The following is a 15,984-nucleotide window of genomic DNA, read 5'->3' as shown; positions in this document are numbered from 1 at the left end:
AACTCTCATTTGATTAAAATATAAATTAAATTAATGTTTTATGCCTTCATTTGCACTGCACTGTAAATGAAAACTAATGGAAATTACTGTCACATAGGCCAAGACTAAGATACTGTCACATAGACCAAGATTAGGATGACGGAAATTGGGACATTTCAATAGGCTATTGAACCAAGTGAGCCTATAACAGGCTATTAGTGTTATAGTTTCATTAAAATAGTTGCAGTCTTCTTCACAACTTCTACAATGGAGCTATGAAGACAATTAAATTATTTACACGTATTATATACATTGCGCTTTTTAAATTAATCAATTGATGTGCATTAGATGATGAATTGAATAGTCACCTCTTGTAGGTTATGATTTAGTCAACCGAAAATAATTAATGAAGAATTATGAGAGGTTATGCTATTACACATACATTTCTAACATGTAAATTATTGAAGCCAAATACTTACATTTCCCCAAGCTGTTTAGTTGTAGTATTTAGTATTCATAGGCTTAATCATGAAGCATACAGTGGCCCCACTTTTAACTCTCTCTTTATATATTACCCTTATTGTAGATGGATGCATGGGGGAAGACAAGAGTAAGAAGTGCAACCAACACTAGGGAAGGCCGTTTTTGTCAGAGCCCTTGTTATTCTTAATTTTGACATTCATTTTCATTTTCACACCAGACATATATATCGGTTCAATATATCGGTTATCGGTCTACTTGGTCTGTAATAATCGGTATCGGCCCTGAAAAACACATATCGGTCGACCCCTAGTTTATAGTAACCATGAATGGTCCAAAAAGACTGAAAATGTACCATGAAAGCCACATAAATAGATTACAAATGCACTACATTCCATGTCTCATAAAGCCATATGACAGTTTTTGATGAGGAACCGACCAAAATTTAGGTTGATATAGGCTGATACTATAGCCTTCTGCAGCAGCTCACAAATCTCATTCTCCTTTCCACATATTCTAAGCAGCTCATCACATTAAAACACATGGCAGAAATTGTGCTAGGCAATCATTTGTGTTGAACCTGGTGTTATCCATCACTTTTCATTTCCTGTTTCATAGCTATTGTCAGAGGGAGAGATGTTTAGCGAACAATGATTCAATTTCAAAGAGTTTCCCACAAAAAGGTATAGTACAGCTTCAGAAGACATGGAAATTGGTGTAGTGCTGCGTAAATATTCTTTAATATTCTTCAAAGTTCTGCTGAATAATAAAAGAAAAAACAACACCAGCATACAGGTTTGAAAGGACACATGTAAGTAAATGATAAAAATCTCAATAGAATTTTAGGCAAGTTATTTATTTAAACAGATGTGTGCTTTAAATGTCTCTTTCAGTGACCATTTCAAAGGTGCCGACAGACAGATTACAGACAGTCTGTGTGAAAGAAAAGTAAAAAGCTGAGTAGTGGAAATGAGCGCAGTGGTCAAAGTAGGATGCTTAAAGCCTTTGTGCGATGCACTAGGCACCAGGGCTGCCGAAAACAAAGAGGTGTCAGAGCCCCGCAGTGGACCTCCTCTCTTTGGTCTTTGGTTAGGTATGCTTTTCAGTCACGCACAGGCTTCGGCCCTCCCCCCTTCCTGTCCCTGCATTTCAATGTAAATAGGCCGATTGAATGGCTGCAGCTGCCCCATCAAAAGGACAGTGCTGCTAAAGGGCCCAGTCATTGAGATTCAGCCGAGCCACGCTTCCCCACCCCCACACATCACAAGAAGAGCCGAGAGGCAGCCAGCAACCCGCAGGAAGTGCTCTTCAATCTAGAAAATGGCCCCATGTAAACCTGAGCAAATGTGATCCTGAAAGCAGCGATAGTGAATGAAATTCTATATGATATGATTGAGAGATGGTGCAACAGGACACAAAGGTAGTGGCTGATTCCAGAGAACTCGATTGAGAAAACCATTTCTATCAAACAAACGCCAGAAACAAAACACTAAACAGCATAGGTCTGATACAACATCTCTGCAACTGAAGACTAGTATCTGCTGGTAAACAGTAAGCTAAAACGGCCTGTGCCGCTCATAAGGATAAATGTATTACTCCAATCAAGCACATCCAATCAAAACAACCACTGTCTCCTGCTGCCCAACCCCCTCCCCGACCTTACTCGCATCTGCCCACACAAGTGAATCTTCTGCCTCCCCTGCCATCAGCATCCATATACAGCTTATTTAGAGCTGAATATCACTTGATCAACAGGGTAAAAACTGAAATCATCAGTAACCAAACAAGTTTCACCTCTTTCATGTCCATTACAACTTAAGTGTAAACAACATAAATTGTAACACCATACTCTTATGATTTTGAAGGTAGATATACATGTACCAGTATTCTGTAATACGATATAAGGTCGTATTGAACATGCACTGTATTGTTATTGTAGGCATTTTAAAATAATGCGAATAATTCTAGATATCTAGATTTATAGAATGTGTTTTCCGTCAACTGGTTTAATTTAACAACAGTGTATGCATGCACACTCTTATGCAAACAACCCAAAAAATGATGAGAAGCATGGCAAAAGGAGCAAAGGAGACCAGCTGAATTAAAATACAAATTAGAGTAGGTGGCACTTAGAGAAAAGAAATAACATAACTACCCCATAAACAAAACAGTCTGCACAACTTTCTGTTTTTGACACTGCTTGTCACTTGTATCTACATTTTTTCAAACAGATGTAGATAGATTCTATTTCTACAAATCTGTTTTGAGTTCCACAGAAGAAAAAGCCATATATATATCTGGGACAGGATGATGGTGAGAAAATATTCATTTTTAGGTGGAGTGTGCCTTTAAAGTAAAAGAATACGTTTTTGTAACTTAAAGGGGTAATTCAGGTGGAAGTAGGGGTGTGCGTTATACATCTTCTGCGATAATATTGTAATTGTTGTTTTAACGATGTACAATTTGACAATATCGAGTATGTTGCGAAAACCAAACCAAACACCTACGGAGTGCACGCTTAAATTAGCCTACGTGGTGATGAAGCGGGTTAAACAGTGCACGTGCGCATTTAAAGTGTGTTCTTACACTGCATGATTCAGTCTATTAAAATGCATTAAGAATGATCACAAAATTCAAGATATGGTAGCAGAAAATGTATATATTTACGTTTCATGCTGTTTTTTCTTAAAAATAAGCATGATTACAAATGTGATATTGATTTCATAGATCAGTTCAATAAACAACAAGTTAATATTAAGAGACGTTTTAGACACCATATCACCTGATTTTGCTCCATTTCGACAAACAGCTACAGCACTGTTTTGAGTGTCTGAGCAACATGACAGTGCTTCGTTCCTGAATGAATCACCTGTTAAATGATTCGTTTCAGTCGCAATGACTCACTTATTAACAGTGACTTTCTGCCACCTACTGGTGGTTTTAATTTCACATTTAAAGTCTATTTTCATTTTTAAAATCATTTTAAGTATCATTATTCAATGTTTTATGTTTAAAATGCCAAACAATTATGCATTTTTAACTGGTTAAAGCACTCCATGTCCCTCTGAGCTGCATTAAACAGTGTGTAAATACATCTAAATGCCACTTCAGATGTAACTTCTGCAAAGATTAATTTTGATGATACTGGTTTCATTTGTTTGGTAACAGCCTAAATATGTATTATCAATTGACTGATTAAATGTACCAATTTGACTCAAAAGATGTACACTTTCAGAAAAAAAAAATGCTTTATTAAAAGGAATGAAATGAAAAATTAAATCACCCTGACCACACAGAATATGAAGAAGATCAAAAACTGCAGCTGTCCACGGTAGTCAGACATCAGCACAATAACACACATCTTTTTATCCCCCCAATATCGCACACCCATAGGTGGAAGTTCGATATGTAGTTTTCACAGAATATTGAGGATATCCTGGGGCAGGTAACACAGAAAAACAACACAATACAAATCTGATTGAAAATAATTTTAACCCAATCTTAAATTAAACACCGTGATAAAAGCTTTAGCTGAACATTTGACTAATGGTAGATTTGCTAAACAAATATCTTGTCATTTGTAACCTTAAATTCACTACAAATAAATTACACTACACAACATTTACAGGAAAGGAAATATTTTGTTGTATTATGAAGCCAATATATGATATAACAGTCCTGTACTAGGACCATACTATCGCACCTACACAGGTTTAAGAGATAAGCCTCAGTTCATAAGAGCTGATACTGAAAGATCAAAAGAAACCACTGAGTGATAATATACAGAGAGAAGAAATGCGGCAAAGAAGAGAGCAGGGGAGAAAGAAGTGTCTCATTTGATGTATGAGAGTTGGGGAGAAATGTTATCAAACGCACTGCAGTGGAAGCACAACCTGTGCCCAAGAGAAGAGGCATCAGGCTGAGAAAACCCTCAAACCCCAAAATCAAGTGCCCCCTCCCAGGTGTTTGTGGGTGGATGCCATTCAGCATTGTCTGCGTTTGTGCATTTGTGTGTTGCCATAGGGAGAGAGTGTTTCAAAGGGGTTTATATGGCATCTGGCTGTCCAAGGAGTATGGAGGGGCCTATAAAACATTTACACCGCATAAGAGAAGTGAAACGTGAGAGAGGAGAGTGAGCGTTCCTGTTTACAGACACTAACGCTATGCAATGAGGAAGGGGAAGGCCAAAGGAAACCAGCACACAATAATGTCATGTGAGTACTGGCTCACACTATAACAGCATTTCCAACAGTGGGGAAATAAGATTACATCAATATTCACTGAGTAGGGCTCCAAAAGCAAATATTTTAACAAAATTAATATTTTGGCATTCAACATTAATTGTGCTTCTGTTTGATGCACATGCCGGTGTCAGCGGTCATTCAGTGAAGTCTGTGAGGTTTAAAAGGTTGGTCTACCAACTTTTTTCGAAGGCTTGATTGTGTTTATTGGGTGTTCATGTTTCGTTTAAAAAAAAAAATTTGAATGAGCAGAACCTATGCAAGCACGACTCTTACAGGACGTTTCAGAATAGTATGGGTGTTTTGTTTGTTTACCGTAGCTGTAAATAAATCACTGGAACTAGCGAGACCACAAAACAAACGCGACAAAAGCGGCTGTTTGTTTGAATGTTTTCTTGTTTTCTTAAAGATTTAAAACCAAAGCGTTTTACAATAATAAATGCTACATTGACAAATTAGTTTGTGTCAGGATTGATAATTAGTCACACAGGAATAAAGTGGTATTCAACATATTCCACAAAAGTAAGACACACACAGCCTATTACTCAGTCACGTCTGTTTCTGTTTACTTGTAGTCACAGACAGTTTAGGTCTACATCACATTTAGAAAGAATGGCCATTTATCATCAATTTCCATCAAAAATACAACCATGAGTAGCTTTAGCACTCTCTCTAGTCCCAATACATTGTTATATTTTCAGTCAGAAAAACAGAGGGAGCTCCCGAACAAAAACTAGGTTAATGGATTTATGACATACTATTTATGAACATCAGGTATAAAGAGAGGATACTTATTGACAGATAAAATATGTAAATAAATAAATAATCACTTGTCTGATTTTTCAGGCAGTCGTATTTACTATGTTTACCATGGTAATGTGTGCATAGCCTTTTCCATCGCATATTTCTGCTTTGTTGATCATAATCTACATCGGATGTTAAACAGAATCATTTCAAACACTCGCTGCAGTCTGAAAGTGACTTTTGAGCTAAAATTATTTTACAAGTCTTTAATGTTTACGTTAGCTGGTAACTACATGAAATGATCCATGGCGCTGACGCTCTCCTTTCTTTGTCATGTTGGTTTTACTATTTTGTCTGAGCAGTACAGCCAAACTAATTTCCCTATTATAAAGACAAAGCCTTTCAAGGTAACAAAATATAAAAAAAGAATGGTGGATATTTAGGCCAAAGTAGGTGAAGATAATATTTTTAATTATTTTATATTTGTTATTAAAAAATAAGAACAAAGATACACATTACAAATTCACATAATATACAGATAAAACAAACCATGCTTTATTATCAGGTACAATAGGCCTATTTAGCAGAAGCATTCAAGAAATTGAATAACAAATATAACAAAACACTATACAGATTGATTCCTATTAAAGCAACTTTATTTTTTTCAGTCAAGCGTAGTGTTATTTTATTCTCTCTTTGTTTTGATGATATAACATTAAAGAATAAAAAATTCTGTCATCCGTCTGTCGATTCGGTCATAGTGTTTTATATTTATACCATCATTTACTCACTCAAAATTAGTTTTAAACCTGAACGAGTTTCTTTCTGCTGCTGAACATACATGCTATCTTGAAGAATGTGGAAAACCAAACAGTAGCTGGTCCACGATGACTTCCATAGTATTTTGTTTTGCTACTCTCAAAGTCAAGTCAGCTTTATTGTCAATTCTTCCACATGTATGGCACATACATACAGAGAATTGAAATTGCGTTACTCTCATATCCCTTGGTGCATACGGTTAACATTTAAGACACTGACAGTAGACGTTCAAATACAGATAAATACAGTTTAAACATATGTACATACAACTATACAGATATACAAATGAGGACATTGTATAAAAATAAAGAAAGAGATAGATAAATAAATAATGTGGACAATGTGAACCAGCAACTGTTCGGTTACCCACATTCTTCAAAATATCTTATTTTGTGTTCAGCACTATAAAGAAATTAAAATAGGTTTGGGACAACTTGAGTGAGTAAATAATGACAGAAATTATATTTTAGGGTGAACTATACCTTTAATGACAGTCGGCTGCATGTTTAGTACTGTCCCTTTAAGACCTGCACGCATCTAATATACAGGAACGCATCGGTTTCTCTCTCAACTGTTTAATTTCATTTTAGACATAACCAACTGAGTCGATATGTAAACCTTGTGTGTTTTGACAGTATTAGCTCAAAATATAACTTGAGTAATCAGGCGCTGTTAGACAGGCGTTTTAGTGCGCGCGCTTCGGGTGTACGGGCTCAGAAAAAGCGCACGTCAGACCAACTCGTGAATGAAAAGCAAGGCTTTAAAACGTGTACTTTTGTAATTGCGAATAAGTATAGTGTCCCGTGAGAGTAACTCTACCGCTGAGTTAACAATGATGTGACTGTCGCGCTGTACAGTATATAGAAACGGAGGCGCCAGAACTGTAACTGATAGACGGTGCGCTGTAGCTCGATACTATATATTTCTTCAAAAGCAGATCGTGGAGACATTTTTATCGTCCACGAAAAGTTAAGCAGCATTGTCATGTTTTGGACCACTTGAATTGTGCACTTTTCCCACAAAAGCTCACTCGGTGACCTTCACTCTTTCAGCTATGCTTTTTTCATAAAATTATGTTTTATTCACAGCCATAAAATGATGAGTCTGTAGGAGGTTTTCCATGCACAACCTGATTAAATTTAGAATGGAATTTATTTTGATTATCAATTATTAGTTGCTGCGCTATTGGTGAAATATGCCAATATTTCAGGTAAGAGTTCAACCTCTTCTGAACACATGCAGGGTTAAAGACATAAAAATGGCACAAAATCACTACATTGGACCCCTGATATTGCCTCAGCAATACATCTCCTGAGTTTCCACACCACTTCCTCTATATTTCCAAGAATTCCAAGTCATTTCTGGATAGGGCTGCACGATATTGGAAAAAAACAACAACAAAAAAAACAAACCCATTGCGATATTTTGTTTTTCTGCGATATATATTGCGATTTGAGAAAAAGAAAATAAAATCAATGATTGGGGTGCTTTTGTAGGTGAATAAATCAGCATAGAAAATAAACAAATTACGAACATAGATAAATATAATAGAACAAAGATACAAATGAAATAAATGGTGCTTTATATTTTTCAGGTAAGTCTAACAGTATTCAGGTAAATTAAATTATCTAATGTAAAATAGCACTGCATAGTCTTCACTGTATAAATTAAATCTAACAAACCTGTGTTAAAGCTACAAAAGTGTTTTCTCTCTATGCGTTTTGTTACATTCATTAAACAGAAAGCCTCAGGAACACTAAACTGCTGTAAACCAATATACTGTTACACATCCATTTTCTTTCTCAATTGTTTACCTTCACCTAAGCAACTGTGTTTACAAGGATACTTGGAGACATGCATTTTGCATTTTAGTTTCACACGTATGCATCATTTCGGGCACAAAGAGATGCAGAAGTCTACACCAGATGCGAACAGCACAGCACGACGCGACAAAAATACAACAGAATCCATTATCAGAGATTCTGTCTGACTAAACTGGATGCGGCGCGGCACTACAAATCCCCGACAGTAAACTGATGCCTCGTTCTGTTTATGACGTACTGACACAAAGTTCAAATGATCTGCAACAGCCGCTTTGTCGCGTCTGGTGTAGACAGCCTCTTGCTGTTGCGGCATGGGGTGACATGACAACTGTCGCGTCCGGTGTAGACACTGTGTGTTAGCAAAGAAAACGATCAGTATACTAAACACCGCACATCCTGCGATGTGACTATCGCGGATGTGCACATCACGATATCGATGCTGAAACTATATATTGTGCAGCCCTATTTCTGGATAAGGATTATAACTCTTTTAGGTCAATCAAATTTCCATTTGTGCCAGGTGCCAATCCTTTTTTGTATAGATTAAACAATTATACACCTTAGTGTATTATCTCCAATAAGACTAGGGCTGTTTTCAATACACTGATGTGACAACATCTCATCACATACTCTATGCTGATACGAGAATAGATATTGCTTCTGTATCAATACAAAAACTGCATTTAAAATGGAGTAGAAAAGTGCAAAGTTTTCAAAATTAATGAACAGAATACAATATGTAGGCTACAACAAGGATTAATATGACCCAAAAGCACATCTAACTGAAGTTGCCAGAGTTTTAGTTCTGCCCAGTATTATAATTTACTTTCCCAACATGGCAATCATGCACAAATGCTCTCTCTCCACTGAGGGAAAAACACTGATGTTTACAACAAGCATGTTGAAGTTTAGAGATCTCCAGTGCAATATTCTGCTCAAAGAAAAGCATACTGCAGCAAGCCTGTACCCATTCACGAGGCTTTGTGTGCTTTTTGCTGCTACTAAATCTGCCATCTCAGTGATGAACTATAATAAATCCTAACATCTACAACTGTCTAAGATTTTGGCTCTTGAATAAATGCACTACATTGCAGCCTCTGTTACACATTAAAAATGTCTGGGCTTTGGATAGTACATCTTTTTTCCTGTTTTAATGGGAAAACAAGCTGGAAATGTTGAAAAAGTAGTTATATCTCCATTTTTCAGTTTTTGAGAGAAGCTTTTCACTTTCAAAAATGTAGATATTGACGTTTAGAATTTACTACAGTAAGTACATCACAATTTCTGGGATTAGAAGATTCAAGAAATAAAGCAAGCAGACTATTGTACCTAGTGGGAGAATTCCCAATGTTCAGATGACTGAGAAACTTCATACGTGTATAACATGGGAGGCCCTACTCTGTTAGTTAGCACCAGCCCTGTAAACAGTATTCAGTAAACAGCTGTTATACAATAATCTGCCAAGGAGAAAATTAGGTCAGTAATGATGGATACCACAATACGTATTGCCACCTCGTTATTATAATATGTATTGTAACTTGGATATTGATACCCAGTCCTAAAAAGACTTCCAGAAATGTCCTAACAAATAACAAATACTTTACAAAATAAATAAAACTACAGAAATATGACTTTAAATATTTTTCCCAGGCCTGGAAATGGCTCCAAGAAGAGTCATTCCACGATAGTCCCTGGCGTGGGAACCCTAAAACCTCCATTTATTAGCAGAACATCATGGAGCCACTGACTAGCAATAACCAAAGCACTAAAACAACAGCTGTCTGCAAACTATTAGACACCCACAAGCCAACTGGCCTGGAAGGATATTCTATACGTTTACAAAAGACTTACAATCAATTTAGTGATAGATCTTTGTTAACATACTGTCCTTAAAGAACTGATTATGTTTGCAAACAGTAAGACTGAAAAAAGCCCGGCAATGAGGAACGCTGGGTCAAAAAAATGCATGTCACCGCAGACCTAAATATGTCATAATTCTCATGGTGACCAAGCAAAGCATGGTTTTGTTTCAAACCCACAAAAATGCTTTCACACCATATATGACATTTATAACAGCAATGTCATACCTTAAATGTCATTTAATCTCCAACCACAGGATCTTTAAGGCATTCTATGATTTCAACTGGACAGAATTAGCTCTCACAAGGCTACGTTGAGTAATAATTACGGTCGAGTATGCCATCAAAGAAAGGAAATGCTTTCTGAAGCTCCCAGTAACAGCATTCCTGACCCCACACCCCAACCAAAAGTCCATTTCTCCTCCCTGCCAAACAATGAGCAGGACTCAAATACAAGAATTGGGTCGACAGGCCCGACAACCTGGGATTAACACCTACGGATCATACTTTAGCTAAATCCTGATTAGTGCTCTTAAACCACTTCTGGTAAACAGTCTACAAAGTGCCATAAGTCAACTGAGTTTTCTTATGAGGTGAAACAGGAAAGCGTATTTTGCCTATGCTGCTGCGTAAAAGTTGTGCTCAGAAGAAATAAACAAAAGTGAGGAAAGGAGGGATGTAAAGTGGAAGGAGAGTATGTGAAGAGAGGGAGAGAGAGAGTGTGCTAACGCCCCAACACCGCCGCAGTGTTCTTCCACTGCACCAACACCAGCTCTGTTTACTTCATCACAAACTTTCATAGATTCCTTCTCTATCCTTCAGATCACGCTTTAAAGAAGTATTGTAAGGTCTTGCTTCAATGCAGCTCCTTGATGAAGCAAACAATCACACCACATAATGTCTAAACAAGCACGTAGACAGGTCACATCCACATGCAGCCCTCACAAAATGTGTTTTCAGAGCCTCTGCTCATACCACATAAGAAACAGTGAAGTTCAGGTCTGTTGTTCCTAATCAACATCAAGATTTCATACAGAGAATGGTTTTACTACAGAGAATGGTTAGCCACATTAAGAATACAGGTTTGCATTGAGAAACCCCTTTATTTAGTAAAACAGAATGATTGTAGCACTGAATCTGCCTTAATGGATCTAGAGTGAAATCTTTGGGCTATAATACGAAACAGTGTTTTTCCTTCTCGCCAGAAACAACATGAGAAAATAAAACCAAACCAAAACTGATTTCATGTTGCCATCATAATATGACCAATCTCATAAAAACACTGAGAACTGAGTGTGTTGCAGTGACCTAGTATTTATAGTCAGAATGGTGCACTGATAACCCAATGTAAATTGTAATTATAGATTTTATTCTGCATCTCCATAATCCCTGCAGCTACTTCAACACATAAAATCAATGTGGAGACAACAATATTTCCTCCCATATGTGCCCTTGAAACACACTTATATTAAGCTGCCCATCCCAGCGGCTGATTTCTGCAGGGCAGCAGAGCCCGTCTGGCCATATCCGATTCCCAGAGAGAGAACGACAACATGACGAGGATTATTTTCATTTCTCCAGCTTCACACGCTCGGCTTCAATTATTGCAGACCTTCGTTATTATAGATCTGCACTACCCATGGAGATGAATAAAAGTGCACAGTCTGACAAAATGCATATATTGTGATCAATTCGCAAACATTTCCTCGACTTCAGGGTGGGGGAGGGAAACAAACTCCCGTTAGCAACGGGGCTAAAGCCGTTAGCGGTCTAACCGTGGAAGTCGACGCCTGAGAGGACGTTCAGACGTTTTCCCGATACCAAATGGCTTTTAAAAGAGTAAAGAGCGATTTAAAATTGCTTACCTTCTTCAAAACGTGAGCTACATCTACGAAATTATACTTGGTATTCCCTCCCGATGCTTGTTTTTCCCATTTGAGGCCTTCTGCTTCAGCGAGCACCGATGCGGGAACATCCGAGGCGCGCGACGCTCATCTCAGTCCGCGCTCGCGCCAGCGTGCTAAACTGATTACCTCCTCCAAAAATGCGAAGATTAAAATCTCTCAGGGCTCCGATAAACTGGTAAGAGAAGGGGTTATAAGCTCTCCATCCGTCCCTTTAAAAAGTCCACAGGTCTCAGTAACGTTAAGTTTGCTGATTTGGCTTGATTTCAGGTGTAAAAATAAAATTCCGCTTCAAGTTAATCCTCTACGTCCGACTCCTTCCGAACCGTTTCGATCGGCCTTTGACTCGCGCTGACGAAGAGCGGACGCGAGGCGTTGATACGCGGACTGTGATAGGCTGACGCGTATGGGCGGTCACTGTTTGTTCCCCGTTGCAACGGTGAAACTGGCGCCATTGTGGCTCTTTCAAGGGAAGCTTCAACGTTGTTTTCTTTGGCGACCTCGAGCCGTAATGGCGGAGACAGTGGCATGTTTTTGCGAGCTCCATTTGGGTGAGAGGAAAATGGAGAGCCTGCTTGGGTATATGTAGTAAAGTTGTTTTTTTTTTTTTTTTTGTATGTTACGAGTGAAGAGGGCTGTCGGAATAGTTTTTCCTTATCGCGTTTTAATTCAGGCTGATTATAAGTGTTACAAACTGTTTGCCGGTGACGGATTGCGAGACCATCAGCCACAGCACGATTTGCTTTCTTTGGCTGTTTTCTGGTCAATGCATGTTAGTTATATCATGTTTTGATTTTTGTTTTAATTTCGATTTGACGTCACAAGCCTCAGGGACTGTGACACCGATTTGTTGCGATCAGAATAACGCAATGGCTCCCTCTATCGAAAAGAGCCTAAACTAGCTGTCTGAGATATATCCTCCTCTATTCTCGACCATCTTAAAATTATAGTCGTGTTCTGCCCTCACTTCGTATCCTAACATAAAAGACATCTGAAATCACACAGGGCCACACCTGCAAGTGCAAATAAGAATGCCAGACGTGTAAAATCTTTCTTCGACAAAAGTGCGACATACATATCTTAATAACGATTAATAATTTATGTTGCCTATATTTCGGCACTATAACTAGATTATATTTATTTTCCCACTATAACTACATTTTAGAATACAGACATCGTCTTTGCGCATGTCCAACTAGAACTGTTTGTAGTTTTTGGGTTTCATAAACGTGCAAGTAGAACTACATTTCCCGTCAGCCCTTTCTCCAGTTGTTTCCGTTCTGATTGGCTGATCCCGAAGGTGAAAGTTGAACACAGACATGTTTTTCAAGCCCGCACGGTAAACATCATTAAAGTTCACGGCTTTAGCAGAAAGTACAGCTGTGTAATGGCCTTGTAATTGTATAATTTAAGACAGTTTTGTATTTAAGCATTTTATTTGTTCTGTATGTTTGTGATATTTTCGCGCTTGTTGTGTTACAGCAGCTATATTTGGCTGTGTTGGATAAGACCTACAGAATCACAATGACAGCTGCGTGATAGCACCTATTGGGGAGGTCACATTAAAGACTGCCATTTGGTTTGGTATAGTATGTTTTTGATCCAAGCGACGCGATAAACCAGCATTTAATATGGCAGCGCTACTTTTGCAGCGCGGAAGTAAATGTTACGACAAACGGGTTTGGTCGCTATCGTCTCGTTTAAGCTGTTTTCAAACCTGCAGAAAACTCCTGCAGAGCAATGTGTCTTCATACTTGCCTTTAGTGACTCCAAACAAACGAGGTCTAAAATCAGGACACATTCAGGTGGGTTATTAAACTTCGACCAAGCATTATGTAAAATATTTTAATTAATATAAAGAGGTCTGACTTGTCATCCTGTGAACAGAGTGATTTAAGTATATGTGGGGCAGCTTGCACTCAATGTCCAATGCTGATATAATGCTAATAAATACGGTTTTTATAGAACATAGAGTTTTAATGTAATGTAGAACAGGATATTTTTGAATATAATTAAATAAGTGCATTATCTATGATAAGTCAAGTCTGTTGGTAGGTTATTTATTTATTCATTGAGAAAACAGCAGATGGATCCTAATAATAGCATGTAATCTCTATAATTATGCATGAGAATGACATTGATGATACTTGGGTGATTAACCAAGTTGCCATTGTTTCACAGAACATTTTGACAAAGCCTTTAATCCCGAGGCTTATTGGACTTGAATTCCATTGTCGCCACAAATTGGTCACAAATCCTGTGAAACTTTGGAAACTATTCAGTAAGTATGAAGTTTAGTAAGTAATGAAGTTTTTGTTTGTTTGTTTTTTTTTTTTGGCTGCATGGAGTTGTGATGCAGAATGTTTTATTTTTGAATCTTAATGCTTTTTTCTGAATTATGTTGCAGAGCATAATGCAAATATGTTTTCACATCTGTCAGGCACTACTCACTATTTCAGCACATCCAACAGAAGACATGAAAAGAAAGAAGGTGGAAAAGGGAAGACCCCAGAGGAGGATGAAGGTATTTTCAGAATTTTTGAAACAGTAGTTTACAAACTACTTTCTAAATGCATCTTGTTCTGAATGGTTTATCTTTATATTTTTAAGAAAAGGACCTAATAATTTTTAAACAAAACGTTGGATCTTCCGGTGAAAAGTACATTTACCTTTATGCATTTAGCAGACGCTTTTATCCAAAGCGACTTGCATTGCATTCAAGTTACAGTTTTTACATTTTTATCAGCTCTTGCTTTCCCTGGGAATCGAACCCATGACCTTGGTGTTGCTAGCACCATGCTCTACTATTTGAGCTACAGGAAAGCCTGGAGTACTTGTAGTAAACTTGTAGTTTTCTCTCTGGTGACATGCAGGACTTCTTCAGTCATTTAGCCTGCTTAAACATTTAGCCTCTTTGTTTGAGTGCAGCATCCAAATCTCTAAATCCATTCAACAACTGATAGATAGAATCAGTTGTAAACCAAGTTTTTTTTTTTCTTCAATAATTAGCACTGGAATGTGCCTCACAATACAGAACAAAACGCATGTCACTACTTCAGTTTCCTCAAGATTGATTGCCTTTATAAGGGCATTTTTTTTAAACTTTATTTAAAAATCATTTTTGTTGAATTCTTACATTTAAACAATAAATCTAGAATAATAAGGACTGAAGTGTTTTAAAATAATGTTTTAAACATTCGAACATAAAAGTGTGTTTATAAATATAAAACTACAACTGTCAGTAAGTCCCTGTCTTAACGAGTGAGTCATTGAATCATTCATTTAAAAGATTTGTTTCAAACAGCTGATTCATTCAGAAACTAAGCAAGAGACCATCTTCATGAATGCGTCATCGAATCATTCACTCACTCAATCAATTCATTCAACAAAATGTAGTTACAAAATACCACTGTGTGGCTCAAAGACATGCAGTATTTTTCATTTTTTTATTTTCATTTTTTATTGCCGCTACGAATACTTCAGTAGGCTATACTAAAAAGATAACATAATGCGATGGTGTGTTTTTGTTTGTTTTTTTGCAAAGTGAGCTACATACTCAATAGTGTCGTTGACAATTACAGTTTTATTGTATATCACACGTTCCTACACTGTTCTGCTTATTACATAGCTACAGGTGATTTGAGTTTAAATTGTTTTATTTAGAGACCATGAAGTAAAATGACAGACATGGAATTGGCACCGCTATGTAGGACATCAAGTTGAATGGGACAACAATCAATAAATGCAATTTGTTGTCCAATCAGACACAAGTAATTCAATCAGTCACACACATACTTTCATGCCAGATTATTCATGCTTGCTTTACTTCATTGTTTACTCCGTAGAAGAGAAAAAGAGACGAGAGCAGGAGGACCAGATGTATAGGGAACGACTGCGCACACTCTTTATTATCGCTGTCATCATGAGCTTGCTCAACTCCATCAACACCAGTGGGGGGAACATATCCTGGAATGATTTTGTAAATGAAATGTTGGCCAAAGGGGAGGTGTCAAGAGTACAAGTGGTTCCAGAGAGTGACATTGTGGAGATCTATCTTCACCCTGGCGCAGTCATTTTCGGCAGACCTGTATGTCATTTCACATACAAGTGACACAGTTGATTTTAAAATAATTGC

The 15,984-nt window shown here is 37.5% G+C and overlaps 2 protein-coding genes across 3 annotated transcripts in view; one reads left to right on the top strand and one right to left on the bottom strand.

The window, feature by feature from the left end:
- LOC306887876 (ankyrin repeat domain-containing protein 11-like) overlaps positions 1–12,218 on the bottom strand; it is a 132,717-nt gene extending 120,499 nt beyond the window's left edge. Inside the window, exon 1 of the mRNA XM_079445880.1 lies at positions 11,811–12,218. The gene's annotated coding sequence lies outside the window, so the exon portion shown is untranslated. The remainder of the gene's footprint in view (positions 1–11,810) is intronic.
- A 917-nt stretch (positions 12,219–13,135) lies between these two features.
- The window catches only part of LOC306887353 (mitochondrial inner membrane m-AAA protease component paraplegin-like), a 13,170-nt gene continuing 10,321 nt past the window's right edge, over positions 13,136–15,984 (top strand). The window contains exons 1-5 of one of the 2 annotated variants that reach the window (XM_079445019.1): positions 13,136–13,188; positions 13,332–13,654; positions 14,031–14,130; positions 14,290–14,373; positions 15,695–15,936. In XM_079445019.1, the coding sequence (XP_079301145.1) occupies positions 13,481–13,654; positions 14,031–14,130; positions 14,290–14,373; positions 15,695–15,936 (600 nt within the window). In that variant the 5' untranslated portion in view covers positions 13,136–13,188; positions 13,332–13,480. Of the gene's footprint in view, positions 13,655–14,030; positions 14,131–14,289; positions 14,374–15,694; positions 15,937–15,984 lie in introns of both variants that reach the window. The other variant, XM_079445018.1, reaches the window with a different exon arrangement.

Source organism: Barbus barbus (genome assembly GCF_936440315.1).
Source record: "Barbus barbus genome assembly, chromosome: 2".
Lineage (NCBI taxonomy): Eukaryota > Metazoa > Chordata > Actinopteri > Cypriniformes > Cyprinidae > Barbus > Barbus barbus.
The sequence above is the reverse complement of the archived record's forward strand: the minus strand, read 5'-3'. Positions and strand labels throughout refer to the sequence as shown.